Raw genomic sequence first — 18,753 nt, forward strand, 5'->3', positions numbered from 1 at the left:
TCAGGGGCTGGAAATCCCTCCTCTCTTCCAATTCGCCAACAGGGCAAAGACTGACAGCTGCAAGGGGATAGAGGTACATAGAGGCAGTTATACCTGGGCCAAACTGGGTAACCATTACCTAAATTGCTTCTGCTCCCGCCACCACAGCTTTCCAATTTGAGGTGGGCGCTGAGCCCATGGGGCAAAGTCCAATCTTGAGCTGTGTCACTATGAACTTTTACCTAATTTTAAGATTGGGGGGGAGAGGAAAGAACAGCATGATTGTAAATTGCATTATTAAACACTATTACGTGTTACTGTTTGTTCTAATGATCTCAAGAGATGCGATATTTATAGAGTTTGTGTGTTGCAAGGCTCCAGGATTCTATCTCTGGCAATTCTCATTAGATTCCAGACAGCAAGTGTTAGGAAAAAGACCTTTCTGTGTCTGAGACCTTGGAGAGACAACGAGGGGCAGGATGGATCAGTAATCTGACTCAACTGTAAGGTGGTGGTGGAGAGTGATGTAAAGTCATAGCTAACTTTTGGCGACCTCTGGAGGAGTTTTTATGACAAGAGACTAACAGAGGTGGTTTGCCATTGCCTGCCTCTGCAACCCTGGTCTTTGTTGAAGGTCTCCCATCCAATTACTAACAAAGGTCAGCTCTGCTTAGCTTCCAAGATCTGATGAGATTGGGCTTGCCTGGGCTATCCAGGCCAGGGCCAACTGTAAGGTAGCCTCCAACTTTGGGGAGATTAGCTAGAGGGACCACAGGTCAGTGATAGAGCATATCCTGTGCTCAGGATCAATCCCTAGCATCTCAGGTAGCAAGACAGAACTAAGATCCTAGTCCAACTTAGAGTTGACGGCAGTCAGGGTTGGCATTGGCTTGACTCAATAGGTCAATGGTCTGACCTGGTATAAGACAAAAGTTGTAACTAGTTGTATTGGTCTACACAGACTCCAAAACAAAAACCAAAATCCATATAATGCCTTTCATTAGGTCCAGCTTCTCCCATAATACTAGAACTCAGGGGCTACCAATGAAGTTAAAGAGCAATAGGTACAGGAGAGACCAACGGAAGTACTTCTTTATTCAGTGAATAAAGCGGAATTCGCTGCCAGTGGAGGTAGTGTGGGCCACAAACATAGAAGGCCTCAAAAGGGAGTTAAACAGATTCATAAAAGAGAAGTCCACCAAAGGTCCATACTAGCCATGGTGAGTAAAGGGAAGCTCCATATTCAGAGGCAATATAAACATCTGAATGACCTGACCTGGATGGCCCAGGCTAGCCTGAGCTTGTCAAATCTCAGAAGCTAAGCTGGGTCTGCCCTGGTTGGTACTTGGATGGGAGACTCCAAGGAAGTTCAGGGTTGCTAAGCAGAGACAAGCAATGGCACACTAATTCCAATTGCCTTGAAAACCCTATGGGGTCGCCATAAGTTGGCTGTGACTTACAGCACTTTCAGCCACCAAACATCTGAAGGCAATATAAGGGCACCTTGGCATCTATGCATGGTTGGCCTTCCAGGGCCTCTGTGTGAAAACAGGATGCTGAACTGGATGAACCACCAGTCTGATTCAGAGGGGCTCTTTTACGTTCTTATGTTGCCTACCTATCCACTTGGTCTCAGTCTTCCTTTATGCCCACTTCCTCAAGCAGACCTCCTTGTTGTTCTTTCCTCTTCCTCATTCTTCCTAGGGGATGGGGGGCGGGGGGCTTATGGCTGGCCTTTGGACACATGTAATCTATCGATTAAAAAGTCTGCCTGCTCCCTGACTGTGGGGCTGCAATTAGTGGGAGCATTGCATAACCAGGCTGTGGCGGCGCCAGTTGCTGTGCTGACTTGCTCCTTGCACCCCAGTCCCGGCTCCTGTGCCTGCCACACCCAGATCACGAGCTATTTTACTCACCTGTTCTCTGGGAGGGGCTTCCTTTTCCAAGAAGACTTCTGTATCCACTTCACCTTGAACTCTGGGTGTTCGCCACTGAAGAATGGGGGAGGGAGTTGGTGAGGAAACCGATGAGTTCCTTCTGTGCCACTGGATCTCCAGTAGAAGCAGTTGTTAATCCTACTTCAGGAAAGAGCAGTTCCAACATTAGGAGAGTTAAACCAAGATTGCTTTAAAAAATAACAAAATACCAACTATAAATATTTGGGAAACCTAAGCCTGGGTTATTCCAGAGCTGCTGGAAATCTTGTTTCTTTAGCTCTTAATGGCTCTTTGTCCTTAGCTTGGATTTATTTCTTTCCTCCTTTCTTTCCTCCATACAGTTAAAAGGGCTTGGTTTAACGTGGAATGCCTGGGGGAACAAGAGACCACAAAAAAGGAATGGTAAAATTTCTTAACAATTGTAGATATCGCCTCAGCGGGTTTTAATTGTTTGAGAATGCCTCTGTCCAAGCGCATAGCTGGTGAAATGGTTCCAGAACAGGTGAGCACCCACACATACACCTGTAAGGAGCTAGCAGATGTGTCCCTATGACAAAAAAACCACAAAAATTTAGCCTGTGGAAGAGAGATATCCCACTCAGGAGGTGGGAGGGGTCTTGCAAAGGAGAGAATCAGGATGCAAAGGTACAATGGTACAATGTGGTTTGATTAAAGCAGAAATTGGCATCTGTAGGGTCATATGTCTCTGTTCAGCACCTAGTGGGGGAGGGTTCCATTGTTCTAAATTTGAAAATAAACTCAAATTCAGTTCTCGTTCTCTCTCTCTCTCTCTCTCTCTCAGGAATATGATGTGGGGGTATGTGGGTGAAGCAGATGTGATACTTTGTAAGAATGGCTCTATGCCTCAACCTGAAGTCTATCTGTACATCTATAAATAAAGCAAATACCACAAAAAGGCTTTAGGTCTCCAGTGCTCTTTCTTCCAAGCAAACCAATCTAAATAAGTATTACTCCTGGTCAAGTCCTTAAAAAATGTTACATTTAGTATTACCCAAGGTATTCCCTAGGTAAGTGCAATCAAATATATATTGCAAGTTCTATGCTGGGAACTTAAATCTCAGGCAGACATGTGTGGAATTTGAATCAAGACCAAGGCACATAAGGACAAGGAGCTTAAGTCATGCTATTTTCCTGACCTGAAACAGCCCCTGAACCTGGCACTAGTGGAAGATATGAGAGAGGAGCATGAAGATGGTCACAAATTGCAGCAATGTCACTTCCAGGTGAAGATCTAGAAGTGACATCACCTCACCACGAACAGCAATCCTTTAGGAATTCCCTGATCTCTGTGGTAAAGGGGAATTCCTAAATGTCACTCAACGTGGTAGTTTCAGTTGGGTAGCCATGCTGGTCTGCAGTTGAACAGCAAGATTCAAATCCAGTGGCAGCTTAAAAATCAAGAAGATTTTCAGGGTATGAGTCTTCAAGAATCAAAGCTCCCTTTGTCAGATACAAGTTGGAACAGAGATCCCTGAACCTTTATATCCCCTCAGAAGGTGGGAGGGGTCTTGCAAAGGAGAGAATCAGGATGCAAAGGTACAATGGTACAATGTGGTTTGATTAAAGCAGAAATTGGCATCTGTAGAATCACATGTCTCTGTTCAGCGCCTGGTGGGGGAGGGTTCCGTTGCTCTGAATTTGAAAATAAACTCAAGTTCAGTTATCTCACATTGTTATCTCCCCTTGAAGCTTCTCTGGCAGTCCCACATCTTGCACTGGTATTATCATTTCAATTGCCTTAAATTAGGGATAAACAAAGCAATGGTGGCTCTCCCGGTTACAAACACTTGCAATAAAGGTGGTGAAAACAGAGTCCCTCACGGGAGAAAAATGCACTTGACACTGTGCAGGCTATTAATCAATTTAAAGTGCAAAAGTGCTAATACATTTTACATTATAAATCTCATACACAATATACAGTATCCCAATAGGGATAGGCTACTGATGGCAAGCAAGATTCAATCTGGAGCAAGATTTCTGCATATATCCATAATCCATGATGCAAATGATTCCTCCCTAATCCTTTTCCTCCAACCGTCCTTCTTTATCGGGGATGGTCCTGATTTTTTAGTCTCTGTCCCCGGTAAATCACTGTCCCCATTTTGTTCCTGTTTTCACCTTTAAGAAATGCCTTGTCAAAATTTTGCTGGCATGAATTCCTAAAGCTGACGTTTTTCAGGGTTGAGCTCCTTCCCTAGAATCCCTAGAAGTTAAATCTCTGTGTGGGTGCAGAGTAGGGCTGCATCTTGTGCATATATGAATCAATGTGTTGTATGCAGGTCTAGTTGCAGGGGTGGGTGTGGGTGGGGAGCATTTAGCCTGGGCCTGAAGCTCAAAAGGAGGCCTCAAATTTAGACACATTAATTTTTTGGCATTTGATAACTTTTGCATTTGTTTTTATGTGCATCACGTGGGGGAATTTTTTGTGTTGAGGCTAGGAGCCACAAAAGCCTCTCTGAGAGGCCCAGAGCACATGAGCACTAAGGCCCCATGAAGTTAGGATTACCAGGTCCCTATACCCTCCCAGAGGGAGGGAGGGACCTGGTACTTACTGGGAGGATGATCCCTGCCTGAATACTCCAGGTTCCAATGTAATAATGTCATTTCCAGAAACCCGGGAGCATGCCCACTGCCAGCAGCGATGATGTCACTTGAGGAAGTAACGGTGTCATACCCTGCTGGGAGTGCGTCCACTGCATGCTTGCCCAGGTTGCCTGCCAGTGGCCTCCTGCTGATCACCACTGCTGATCACCACTGATTGGCAGGTAATGGAACAAACCCCCAGGAGATTGGCAGGCAAATGGGAACCCTACACAAGGTACATGTTTTGTACGCTGCAGCTCAATGCACATCGCCAGCAATTAATTTATTCAAATACACCTTGAGGATAATCTTCTGCAAAGAAACAAGTACAGTGAGCAGGGGTGGACTGGCACGTAATTTACAGGGAAAGTTCGCTGGAAGCCAGAAGCAACCAGAGCCAAGACCCAGTATCTCTGCTAGTGCAGCAAGAGTCACTTTGACCCTTTAATGACAATTATTGATATCAGCTTAGCTGTTCCCTCCTTCTCCACCACTGCCAGGTAATGGCAATGAGGAAGGAGGCAAAGGGCCTGGTACAGCTGGCCAGGCTTGTAATGCTGCATCTGAACTTCCCAAATCACCCCTAAAAGTAGATCACAGGTGGACAATAGCATTCAGCCATGTGGAACAGTATGGAGGGGGGGGGAGACTCAGTATGGGGTCTTACAAGCAAATGACTGTTTTCTTCTACGAAGCATTCGAGGTTATGTTACCCTCAATTATTCATCTCACCTATATTCTCCTGAACTGAAATCAAGGAAAAGGGTTTTTCAGCTCACACACACCCATCCCACACACTCTTGAGCAGCTGAGTAGCACAATCAGGAAAAACGCTATGCGTCAGTTGCTGCCTGCGCTGTGGAAAAAGGATTAAGGAGTCCTTTGGCTGTAGGAATTGTCAGTAGAATTGCTAGGGTCTGAAACATCTTCCCCCCACCATCCTTTTTATCATCCAACCTAAGCTCACAAGCTTGCATATTTGTTTTATTTTATTTTGATAGAACCTAAAAAATTGTATTGTGCAGCTTTTTTCTTGCACCTACCACAGCTACCTGTAATCTGTACACTGCAGGCCTTTGCTCAAAGTATATAAAAACTAGTTACTGTGATGACAGCTCAACATTCCCAGTGCAATTCTACACTGGGCTCTTCACACGATGACTGTGCCATATAGTGTGCAAGCATCAGGATCTAACCACAGTAATGTAATCATAACTGGTGTCTCCTGAGCATTTGCTGACATGAGGCAAGAAGACTCACAGTTGCAGTTTTTTCAGTACTTTCTCACAAGTGTCATGACAGTAGAGGAACAATTGTCCTGCGAAGAGTGTGTGTATTAACAACTCTTTTTATGGCTCCGCTTGTATTGATCTAGGTTGACCTTCAGTGCATGTTTGTGTTTAACCTGTGATGCTGTCTCCTGTTTTTAGGTTCTGGTTTGGTACTGTGTTAGGCTGTTGCTCAAATCATTGATTTTAAAGTGTTGTTAAGATGGGGAGACAAGTTAATGTTGAGAGTTGTTTTTTTAAGAAACAATAGGGCTGGGTTTTTTTTTTAAGAAACAATATGCCTCCTTGGGTATTCCTCGTAACAGAAACATGAAGATAAACAGTTTCCAAATAAACTAATAACTATCATAAATACAAATCTCTCCACTCACTGTTCGTTGTTTCTTTTGCAGTCTTTTTGTGCACCTTCTTCCAGTCTCTGCTCCATGCCAGTTTGGGACACACAGAGACCTGCGATTTGCAAGTTCTGATGCAAATATTGCGTACCTGTTTTTGCAAAAATATGAACAGTTAGGTAGTGGATTCAAAAACATGATCAATGTTTTCATGCAGTGGGGGAGGAGAGCCAGTGAAACAGTAAGGAAACTGGACTGATTCTACAGAGCCTCCCAACTAGATTTCAGATCATAGCTTGCATGCTTATTTTCTCTCTGGGAATGGAATGACTCTTTATGCCATTTACCATGTTTTTTTCTTTCACATTATATAACAACAACAACACTATTCAATTTATATACTGTCCTTCAGAAAAACTCAATGCCCACTCAGAATGGTTTACAAAGTATTTTATTTACTATCCCCGCAACAATCACCCTTTGAGGTGAGTGGGGATGAGAGGGCTCTGGAAGAGCTGTGACTGACCCAAGGTCACTCAGCTGGCTTCAAGCAGAGGAGTGGGGAATCAAACCCAGTTCTCCAGATTAGAGTTCTGCCTAGGGTTGCCAGCCCCCAGGTGGTGTCTGGAGATCTCCCGGAATTACAAGTGATCTCCAGCTGACAGAGATCAGTTCCATTGGAGAAAATGGCTGCTTTGGTGGAGGGACTCTATGGCCTTATACCATTCTGAGGCCCCTCCCCAAACCCTGCCTTCTCCAGACCCCACCCCCAAAGTCCAGGCATAAGGAGCAGCCAGGAAGAAAGTACAGCGCCGTTTAATGGAGCAGAAAAGCCACAGACCATTGGGAGCTGTTTCCAGGCACGTAAAAAGATCCGAGTTATTTGAGGGAGCAGGAAATTTTGGAAAGGTGATAGGTGGATGGCAGTGAAGGAGAGGCAAATGGCACAGGAAGGGATGCATAGAGATATAGTGTGCATTCATTCCCCCAGAGAGGCACAACCTATGGGGATATCATCATGTGGTTCTAAACAAAGATGTATCCATCTCCTGCTTTTGAACACAGGCATTTAACACAGATAAGAGTTAATTCTACTAGATATATAAAGTTTAAATAACAGTAATGTGTCTGTTTCACACACACGTGTACGTGCATGATCAGAAAATCTATTTGCAAATCCAGTTTTGTCTCTTACAGGCTAGCCAGAGAGACAAGCATGCAAGAATTTTTTTTTTGTTCTTTCTATTTTTAAATGACTGACAGAGCAATTCGAAACAGAGTTAAACCTTTCTAAGTCCCTTGAAATCAATGGGGCTGAGAATGGTGTAATTCTGTTTAGGATTTCACTGTGCGAAGTGTTTGGCTGCCATGGGGACGGGGTGCAACGTGAGTGCTTGGCAGATGGATGGAGAAGGGAGGAAGAGAAGGAACGGAACAGCACAGCGGGTGCGCTGCTTCCAAATGGCAGCCGTGTGGTGGGGAAGGAAAACAATGGAGATACATGGAAAACTGCCATTTCCCCCACAATGCTTTGTGATTTAGGACCAGTGGCTACATCAAATATTCTGCATTCTTGGGGAACCTGTAATAAGCACTGTGGAAGCAGAAAGCAAGAACATAAAGAAAGAAAAAGACTAGTTGTACTATTGGCCAGTTGGAGGTCATAGTTACATGCTAATTTTTACTGTCATGGCTTCCCAGACCCTGGGACTTTTTGCTTAACAACGATGCTGAGAATCATCTGTGACACTTCCCCTAATTCCCAGGGCATTTGTGTGGAACAATTCTTAATTCTATATATGCTGTGTCAGTTTTGCTATTTGTTTTTATTGCCATGGTCTTTTTTTATATTCAGTTCCTATGCCGAGATGTTTTCACACATCTCGGAATGGTGCTAAACTCACGGAATGAGGGTGTCTTCATTGCGCAATTTCTGACGACATCGTGCCACGATTCCATTTTCGAGGCACGATGACATCAGAAATCGCGCCATGAAGACGCCCTCATTCTGTGAGTTTAGCGCTATTGTCAGGTTCCGCCATGGCAGCAGCAGAGCTCTGGGCGTGAGTATGTGCAGGAGGGGCCTTGGGTATGAGCAGGCTTGAGATTGCCCCCTGGATAGTGGAAGGAGGAACGGCTCGCAGCTGGCTGCCTCCCACCACGAAGCCCAGGTATTGAAGCTCCTGGAATCCATCCGGCTCTTCTTGGGGTTGGTGCGGAGCCCCGCCTCTCTGAGTGCTGCCAAGACTGCTTCACATGGGTCTCCCAGTCTGGGCTAAAGATGATGATGTCGTCTATATAAGTGAGGGTGAACTCCCAGCCATCTCTAAGGACCTGCTCCACTAACCTCTGGAAGGTAGCAGCTGCCCCATGTAGGCCGAAGGGCATCCATCTGAATTGGAAGAGCCTTCAGGGTGTTGTGAAGGCAGTCTTTTCGCAGTCTTCTGGGCGTACAGGGACTGGCCAGTAGCCATTGGTCAGGACTAGTGCCGACAGGTAACAGGCAAACCCTAGATGGTCTATCAGGACGTCGGCCCTGGGCATTGGGTACACATTGAATTGGGATATCTGGTTCACCCCAGTAGTCCACACAAAAGCGGGTTGATCCGTCTGCCTTTGGTACCAGGACAATGGGGCTCCTCCACGTGCTTTGGGATGGGTCAATGACGCCAAGCTGGAGCATTTCCTCCGTTTCCCTATTCACTGCCTCCCATTGCTTGCAAGGGATGGGCCTCCAGGTGGCATACGCTGTCTGCTCGGACTCCGTAGGGATGGTGTGTTGGACCAGGGTGGTCTCCCCGGGCCGGCAAGAGAACACTCCTGGAACCCGTGTCCAGAGGCTTTCCAGGTGGGCGCGCTGCTCAGTCATCAGCCTGGAGTCTAGCTGGGGCACTTTCAACTTGGGTTCTGCAGAAGACCATGGTAGCTCTTCCCTCACCGGGAGGTCCATGAGATCCTCCACCAGATGCTGTTCTTCCCGTGCCCGGGTATGCCATGCCTTTAGGAGGTTGACATGGAGCGTCTTACAGTCCCTCTTGTGTGGCTCGCACTGTACTTCTTAGGTGAGGGGCCCAAGTACTCTGACCACTTCGTAGGAGCCCTGCTAGGGATCTCCCCCATCCCTGGGGAAGGCTGTCTGGTAGGACTGGGCCTTTGCTAGTTGGCACCTTCTCTCCCCACGTGAAGGACCAGGGCTGGGTACCCCGGTTGTATTGGGACTTCTGTTGGGACTGGGCCTTCGCTAGGCGGCGGGACGCTTCCTCCCTAGACCACTCCAGCCACTCCTTTAATTGACAGACATGCTCAATGGCCAGTAGGGTGTCAGGTTCTGGCCTGGTGGTCCATTGGTCCGCCACCAGTTCAAACAACCCCAGTAGAGGCTTGGGGTGTCTCCCGCCGGGCAAACAGCAGGGGGTCGATGTAGAGGTCCCACTGGTGGGGCCGGGCATGTGACATTTTCCACAGGGCTTCCATCACCATCTTATTAAAACACTCCGTGAGCCTGTTGGTTTGTGGGTGGTACGCTGAGGTAAAGATCTGGCGGATGTCCAGGTTCTGACAGAGGTGTCATTTGAGGGCCGCCCAGAATGGGGTCCCTCTATCGGTCAAGATCTCAGATGGCAGGCCGACTAGCGAGAAGAATCTGAGGAGTGCCTTGGCAATGCCCAGGGTCTGCATTGTTCACAGCGGAATGACTTCTGGGAACCACGTTGCGTAGTCCATTGTCACCAAGGCATAGCAGAAACCCCTGGGGGTGTGGAGCAGGGGTCCCACAAAGTCCATAGCAATCCTATGGAAGGGAATGGGCACCAGCAGCAGGGGGGCCGGAGCTGCCGCCTGTCCAAGACCCTCTGGCAGGTGGGGCAGGACCAGCAGTAGGCCTTTACATTGGCCGCGATCAAGGGTCAGAAGAAGCAGTCTAGGATCTTCGCCAAAGTTTTGGCCACCCCTTGGTGGCCAGCCCAGGCGTGCTCATGCGCAAAACATAAGGTCTTGCTTTGAAAACAAGTGGATACGAGTAGCTGTCAAACCTCACCAGTCCCCCAGGCAACCTTAGCCAGGCAGACCTAGATACCCCGCTGCTTGTCAATTTGTGGCAGCCGCGTCGTGCAGCGGCTATCCCGAGTTTGCCCATCCTCCATGGCTACGGACTATCTCAGCAGTTTGAGGGAGTGGTCTGACTCCTGGGCCACATGGAAGGCCGGATCTGCTGGCCCTTCACCTCCAGGGGACTCTTGCTCTGCCAGCCCTGGGTCCACAAAAGTACTGGGCCCAGGTTCTTCCTCTTCTCCCCACAGGACTCTTGGCCCCTGGCTGTGTGGTTTCCCCCTGCAGGGGCTCCCCAGCCACCAGGGTCACCCCTCTGTCCAGGGTGAACTTCCTCCCCAGCACAAATGGTGGCTTCCACAGCCATAAACTTCTCCAGCTGGGCCACAAGGTTGTTCAGCATTGCAGGTCCACCCCGGAGAGCCCAGACCGGGCATCTGGGGTGACAACTTGGAGTAACTGCTCCACCACCATCTTTTCCACAATGGCGGATTCCCCCGGGGTCTTCAGGCCGCCATCACGTGACCAACTCCATGAGTTCTGCCACCAGCAGCCAGGGGCAGTCTCCCTCATGCCAGGTGCAGCCTCAGAAGTGTTGGCGCTAGTTTTCTCCCGTGACCCCATATTTACTTAGTATCACAGCCTTCAGGCTGTTGTAATTGGCTGCCTCGTCCTTGGGCAGGGCCCGAAGGGTGGCCTGGGCTCCTCCTGTGAGGTAGGGGCCTAGAATATATGGCCACTGGGCCTTGGGCCACTGGGCCACTTTGGCGGTCCTTTCAAATATGTCCAGGTAAGCTTCTATGTCGTCATCCGGGCCCAAGCACATCAAAGCAAAAGGTGAGGGCGGGGGAACAGGAGCTGGGGTCCCTGTGATACCAGCCTTCCCTAGGTCCCCACCTCTGGAGCGAGAAGTTCCCCACACTCAGCATAGCTCACAGAGCAGAGCAGTCTGGGCCTCTTGCTGTCTGGCCACAATTACTTCCCAGAGTTTCTCCTGGTGCTCCTCCAGCTAAACCCTAAGCTGGGTGAAGTCCATTCCTTTCAGGCCAGTGGTGCTGGGGCATGGGGGTTCCTGAATCCCCATACAGGCCACCAATTTGTAATGCTCAGCCACCTACGGACCTATCCCCCTGTAGACTCTCCTCTTCCCTCCTGCACTGTCCCTTGCCAAGTGAACTCCTTTTCCTTTTCTTTTCTTTTCCTCCCCTCCCCTCCCTCCCCCCTCTCTCTCCCCAACCAATCTTACACAACCCACTATGACCTCTCTACTGAGCCTGCCTTTATAGGGCTTCTTCCAACTTCCTCCTCCCTTCCTCCGAGCCTTCCTATCATCCCTGGGCAGCCTCCCAGCCATGGGTATATTGCTTGTGATGCCATCCAGCTGAGGAAGCTCTCAGGTGTTCCTCCTCTCGTTCCAGTTCCTCCCTGCTCTCCTATCCTTTCTTGCAGGATGGGGCTAGCAGGACCTTTCCAGGTGACGCACCTTGGCCACCTCTGCCTCTGTTCGTGAGGCGCCAGACTGGCCTTATGGGTTCTGGCCCTTGGGTGGATGGTAGGCCCGCCAGCCCCACCTAGGGCGGGTGCAGGAGCTTCTAGCCCGTCTGGCCAGGTATTGGCATCCCAGGCGTACATGTGCGCTTCTTGCCCTTCGGGGTTTGGTTTGGCAGCGTATGTGCCTGGGCGGCTGCTCCATTTCCCCTTCTGTAAGCAGTTGGCCCGGCCGTCACCATCTTTAATAGCCATTTTAACATGGCTACCTGTGATATAAAATCACAATAATAATAGTAATAACATTCAATTTATATACCGCCCTTCAGGACAACTTAATGCCCACTCAGAGCAGTTTACAAAGTATGCCATTATTACCCCACAACAATCACCCTGTGAGGTGGGTGGGGCTGAGAGAGCTCCAGAGAACTGTGACTCGCCCAAGGTCACCCAGCTGGCTTCAAGTGAGGAGTGAGGAATCAAACCCGGCTCTCCAGATTAGAGTCCCGTGCTCTTAACCACTACACCAAACTGGCTCACACTGAACAAGGCTTCTGGATTTAAAATGGCAGCTTGTATTGCAGCCAGAAGACTTCCAGCTAACAGTTGCTAAGTCCCACCTGGGAGACCCAGGCATGAATGGAATGCTGCATAGGAATGTGGAGTGATCAGTGGTGATTGGATTTACAGGCTCCCCAGCCCCTCAGGAATCCAGCGCAATAAAGGTCGCACAGAGTCATCCCCACTTAACACATTCCTATCCTTCCTTCTCATCCCTCCTTCCATGATGAGATCTCCTGTCCTTGACTGAGGAGCTAATCAAACGGCATGCATAAGTATTTACAGTTTGTTCCTGGGAAGGTACATTCCCCAACTAAATTCATCAGCTTCAGAGGACTTCATTAACAAACTGCCCCTTTTGTGCAGCGCTAGAACAAATTTTGCAAATTCCCTTTCACACGCCCCGGCAGCTACCAATCAAAGTAATCAAACCTGTTGTTAAGGCAGGGGATCTGTGGCGATTCCGGTCCGCTCGGGGTGTTCATCCCTGGACAGCTATGCCGAGACGTGTTAAAATGGCCCGTATTTAATACCTAAAATGAAAGATATTAATGATCTGTCCAGAAGAGTTCTCCAAAGGGAATTTATTTATTTCATTTATACTTAGGGTTTCACTTAGAGTTTCCAGTTGCCTGCCAGTGGCAGGCAAATTCCTGGGGGGTTGCCACTGTGCCCATCAACCTGCCAGTGGTTGGTGGGAGGTGGTAAGCTCCTGGAGGTTGGTGGGGGTGGCACTCCCACACTCTGCAGTGGCCCAATCTGGGCCAAATCAGCCCGAATTGGGGCTGAATTGGTCCGAATCAGCCCAGATTGGGGCCAAATCAGGATGCTGCAGAGTGCAGCAGGCCAGGAGCGTGTCCACGAGGAAACCACAATGGTAAATGCCAGGCCTCCAACTTCCTGCTTGCGGGGGGCGGGGGAGGCAGGGCTCATTTTGAGGGGAAACCCACAGGAACACAGTTCCGGTAGTTCTTCAAAGAGGTCACGTCAGGTAGCTCCGCCCACCTGATTTTTGGCCACTTTGGGCCTGTTGCGGCCTGGATTGGGGCCGAAACAGCCAGGATTGGTTCCAAAATGGCCCAGATCGGGCCTCTGATGGATGGTGGATCACTCTCCCACTCAGCAGCGGCCCGATCCTGACCATTTTGGGCCCCTTTTTGGCCATTTTCAGCCCCTTTTTGCCATTTTGGGCCCAATTTTGGCCCTGAATGGCCAGGATTGGGTCCAAAACAGCCAGGATAGGTGATGTCAGGGAGTGTGGCATATGCAAACCAGTTATGCTAATGACACACTTCCAGTGATGGCAAGGGGCATGGCATATGCTAATGAGTTATGCTATTGAGTTCCTGCAGCTCTTTTTCTACAAAATGACCTCTGGGGGGGAGGTAAGGGGATCTGGCAACCCTATTTATACTGTACCTTTGTTACCAATGGGGATCCAAAGCAGCTTACATCCTATTCTTTCTGATTTTATCCTCACAACTCTGTGAGGTACGCTGAGTGTGTGTGACTGGCCCAAGGTCGCCCAGCAAACTTCTAAGGCAGAGCAGAGTCGAACCTGGGTCTTCCAGATCTTTGCTTGACACTCTAACCACCATGGCACACTAACAAGATGGCTGAGTGAGATGCTTTCTCATGTCATCAGAGGGTCTTTGTTGACCACTGTTCATCATGGCACATGCCACCATATTGTCTGTGCAAGCAGTCGATGTAGTGCTAATTTAGAACATGGGCAGAACATCTGTCGCAGTGGCCTCAAGTAAAGCACCATGAATACCTAACTCCTTTTTATGCTTGTGTCATGCATTTATTCCTCACATCAGCTCATTTCCAGATATTTATCATATGGGCAGTTGCAGCTGACACACTAACCTCACACACAAATGGGCTGCTTTGTTCAGCCAGAGCCGTAAGATGTGATAACACAAGCGCCATAATCATGGCTGCTCTTGGCTGTTGTGCCTCCTAATTATTAGGTGTGTAAAGGTTGCAGCAATTGTATTTACTCACTGGTGACAATGGTAGAGAGGTACTTACGTACCACCTCAAATGCAGGATTATTGCAACTCAGTCTCAGAAATAATACAAAATAAAGGCAGTCATTTTATTTATTTGAAATTTTTGGATGCTGCCTTCCTAGTCACTTAGGACTCTCAAGGCAGTCTTCATCCATTATGTGGAATTTATGAATATAAATTTTTGAAATTCAGTTTATGTCACGTATGTCTTGTTAAGGTTGCCAGCCTCCAGTAGGTGGCTGGAGATCTCCCAGAATTACAACTGATCTCCAGGCCACAGAGTTCAGTTCCCGTGGAGAAAATGGCTGCTTTGGAGGGCAGACTCTATGGCCAGCTCCAAGTTGGGAAATCCCTGGAGATCTGGAGAAAGTAGGGTTTGGAGAGGGAAAGGATCTTGGCAGAGCACAATTCCATAGAGTCCATGATGGGGGCTGTCCATCCCCAAAGGTAGCCATTTTCTACGGGTGAACTAATCTCTGTGCCTGGAGACCAGTTGTGATTCCGGGAGATCTCCAGCCACTACCTGGAGGCTGGCAACCCTATATGATATAAATAATGTTAAAAAAAAATTTAAAAACCTTTTCGCATTGGGAAAAGCCTTTATTTCACTCTCAGCTTATTACCTCACAAAAAGAGGCTACCTTATCCCGCTCCCTCTTTCCCGCCTTTTTTCTTTTTCCCGTCCGTTTTCCTCAATCTTTTCCCACGCGCGCTCTCCCGTGCGCATGCGTATATAAGTCGAGGCGGAGAAGAAACTCTTGTCCAGCCTGCAGCTAGACACAGGACACAGAGGCGCGCTCTCCACCCCCTCCCTCGCTTCTTCTCGTCACCGTTGCCAGTTGCACCTGAACATCGGGCTCTCTGCCAATTGGAGAGCGACGACTTGCGCGCGCGCTTCCCCCTCCCATTCGGGGATAAAAAATCAACCAATCGAGAGCGGCTTCTGACTCGGGCGCGCGCGCTCTTCCCTAGTTCCGCCCTATCGACAACGGGTTCGTGAGCGCGCGCCAAGGGGCTCGGACCGCCAGCCAATCAGGGGTGGTAGGGAGCAGGGCTCGTGCGCGAGCGAACTCCAGCCACGCCCCCTTCCTTCACCCTCCCTCGTTCCCCTTTCCCTCAGGGACGGACTTGAACTAGGCCGCGTTCGCAGCCTCGGCCTGGCGTAGCGCGTCGACCCGGGCGATGACTACGAGGGCGGCAGCGCTGCTGTTGCTGAGGCGGGGTCCCCGCTAGGCGAAAGGAGGAAGAGGCAGCCGCTGTCGCCGCCGCCATGCCAGCCAAAAGGAAGCTGGTACCGCCGGCCCTCAACATCACCCCCACCATCGCCGAGGGACCCAGCCCCACCGGGGGGGAGGGCGACGGCTCCGAGTGAGTGGGGGGAGGGGGGGGAGGGAGCTGAAGGGCGGCGGGGAATGGGCCTTCAAAAACACGCTGTGGGGAGCGACAAGTAAAATGGAACACTTACTAGTATTTATCACACATATTCATCCTGGATAATGTTACTACGTTATATAGTTATTCGATTCATGTTATTTCGTTATTGATTGTCGCCTATTGATTATACACATTGATAGAAATGTTGCTTGTCTGTTAATATTCATATCATTTGGATTCCTTTTTTCATATTGTCTGTAGAGGATTCATATTACATTCATATTCGCTAGTGTTGTTGCTGTTGGTGATCTAGATTTAATAATCTTTATTAATGGTGATTTATTCATTATTGATACTTATGGTGTTGTTAGTAATAAGATCTATGTTACCATTAGGAAAACATGGGGCATGTGTAGGGGTGCTGTTAGAAGAGGGGAGGGGAGTTTAAAGGAGGTGCTTATTATAATTAATATTATTGTGGAAGGTGGGTGATATGAATAATTATTCCAGATGAGTTGCCCTGTTAATCTTTTGCAGTGATAATAAGCACCTTGAAGACATACATAATTTTATACCAGCATAAACTTTGGTGAGCTGGAGCCTACTTCTTTAAAAGTGATAAGATTGCACACAATTCATTTACATTTATATCCCACTTTCCTCCCCACTGTGTATCCAAAGTAGCTTACATCTTTTTCTCTTCCACTTTGTCCTTACAACAGCTTTGTAAGGTTGAAAGAGAGTAACTGGCCTAAGGTCACCCAGTAAGCTCCCATGGCAGAGTTGAGGATTCATAGGTGGCTCTCCCAGATCCTAGTCTGTCATGACTACCACACTGAGGGTTTGCTAGTTATGTTAGTTTTCAAGGTGCCTCGAGACTCCTGTTTTATTCATATCAGTGTAATTAATGATGCTAGGATTGTCGCATTAATAAATGGTTGGGTGTTTTAGGATTATGGGAGTGAAGGAAAACAGTAGAGGCAATGAGCCTAATGTGAGGGGGACATGCCTGATAATGAAGGTAGATGGGGATGGGGGAGACTGATCCATATATGGAATGGAGAGTGGTGGATGATATTGGATGCTTAAAAGGAGGGGTGTCTATGGAATCTGTAGAGGGGGCAGGGATGTTTAAAGAGAACATTTAGCGGTTTTCATGTATGAATGATACATTTCCTTCATCATTAGCAGTGTTGTTAGACCTTGAGTGGGTGTTTAGCATTATGGGAGTGAGGAAAAGTAAGGGATGGATAACTGGTAGTGGGAGGGATGTGGGGTTTCATCTAGGCATTTGAAAGGGCAATTGGTATGTGCAGACAGAGGGAAAGGGATAGCAGAATATTTCTAAATTATTTTTGTTGTGAATGAATGTTGTAGATGCTTGTTATTGCATTTGCTATTTATGTTCTTTAAGGGTGGTTGTTGAATCCTGCTGGACAGAGAAAAAGAAGAAAAGCCATGGGACAGAACTTGTATTGTGGAGAAGAGATTAGTTAAAATCCACACATGAAAGAGGAGTGGAAACCTGAGTAGGTTTATTAGCAAATGAATGTTGGGTTGGAACTCATGGGGAGGTGAATGGCTTCTCTTGAGGACAGAGCAGTGCCTCAAAGATGCCGTATATGGGTCTGAGGGAGGGGAGGCAGGAAAGTGACAGCTCGATGCTGGGTGTGTGTGACAGTATGTTCTTGAGGAGTAGCTAAGACTGGGAGGCAGCTGTTAATGAAGTGAGGGAGATGTCTGGGGTGTGTGTGCATTAGGCAGCTAAAATCCATTATGGACTAGGGAGGATGCCTGAGGAGCTTTGTAAGAAGGCTCAAGGGGGAACTTTGGGGCCTTGTGAAGAATGTCTGGGGTTCAGTGAGGAGTGTAGGAATGTGAAGGGAGCTAACTGCTGGGGTGTGTGAAGCTGAGGAGAAGAAGAGCAAGTATGCAGGGAGGCATTTATTTGTTTATATACTTTATAGCTTACCTTTCTCACTGAGACGCAAGGCAAATTACATAATAAAAAACATACAGCGATCATACAGTATAACATCCAGGGAATGATGCAGTAGGTCTAGGATTGCATCATTCACTGGATGTGTGTGAATATGAACCCAAAAGGAGTCTGTAAGGTGTACAGGGAATAATTGGATCAGAAGTGGAAAGTGAGGGTCCCTGATGCTGGCTGTGGTTTGGTACTTACAATCCATCTCCTCCTTTTCTGCATTCCTTCTTCTCTGTGCTTTCTCTGATGGGATTAATAATTTTAATGCACCTGTTGGCTTTCCTCCATATGAGGGATCCCATGAAAATTTTAATATAAAAGAAAAACACTGCATAAAAATAAAGATGCACAGGCAGCAACAGAAACAGCACCTGCTATATTAGTGACATTCACAGTGCAATCCTAAGGAGAGTTGCTCCAGTCTAAGCCCATTGATTTCAATGGGCTTAGACTGGTGTAACTCTCCTAAGGATTGCACTCTTAAGAGCAATAGGATAAAGTTCTCTGCTACCATCCTTTGCTTTGCAGAATGAATTGGTCCATAGTACCCTCCTTAAGACTGGATGGGAACTAGACCAATAAGCCCCCACTGCCCCCCACCGAGGGTGTTTTGTATAGTGGTTGCTGCAACCTAGTCCTGCTTACATTTCAAAGTTCTGAGGGATTTATAAAAATCTCGTGCTTTCTCCCTCTTTCCAGGTATCATTTTAACCTGGGTTTAATTTCTGAGATGAGTGTTGTTGGGCCTACACTCAGGAGCTGTGGATAGACTTGCCATTTACAAGGATCCATCTATGGCCATGGGGAGCACTGACAGGAATGATCAGGGAGAGCATGGGAATAGCATTATGTGACTGAAGAGAGCCAGGGTAGAGAGGTAAATTTTCTGGAAGTTTGAAGCCATGGGAAAAATGTGTTTTCCATAGTGGAGGGGATTGAATTTGGGGGTAGAATTGAAATATATGTGATGCTAACTTGCCTATAAACCTCCTGAGCTGTTTTATTGATTTAACAACATGCATCATGTATAACTTAGTATGTAAAATTGTATTATTTGGTATATTTATGGAATTTAAAAGTATATCCTATAAAAAAACTGAGAAATTGCAAATCTACCCAATACTTGAGAAG

The 18,753-nt window shown here is 47.8% G+C and overlaps 1 protein-coding gene across 1 annotated transcript in view; it reads left to right on the top strand.

Moving 5' to 3' along the window:
- Positions 1-15,339: 15,339 nt before the first annotated feature.
- Positions 15,340-18,753, top strand: part of MAP2K2 (mitogen-activated protein kinase kinase 2) — a 30,011-nt gene continuing 26,597 nt past the window's right edge. Inside the window, exon 1 of the mRNA XM_054980061.1 lies at positions 15,340-15,626. Within this exon, the coding sequence (XP_054836036.1) occupies positions 15,529-15,626 (98 nt within the window). The 5' untranslated portion in view covers positions 15,340-15,528. The remainder of the gene's footprint in view (positions 15,627-18,753) is intronic.

This window comes from Eublepharis macularius, chromosome 5 (genome assembly GCF_028583425.1).
Source record: "Eublepharis macularius isolate TG4126 chromosome 5, MPM_Emac_v1.0, whole genome shotgun sequence".
NCBI lineage: Eukaryota > Metazoa > Chordata > Lepidosauria > Squamata > Eublepharidae > Eublepharis > Eublepharis macularius.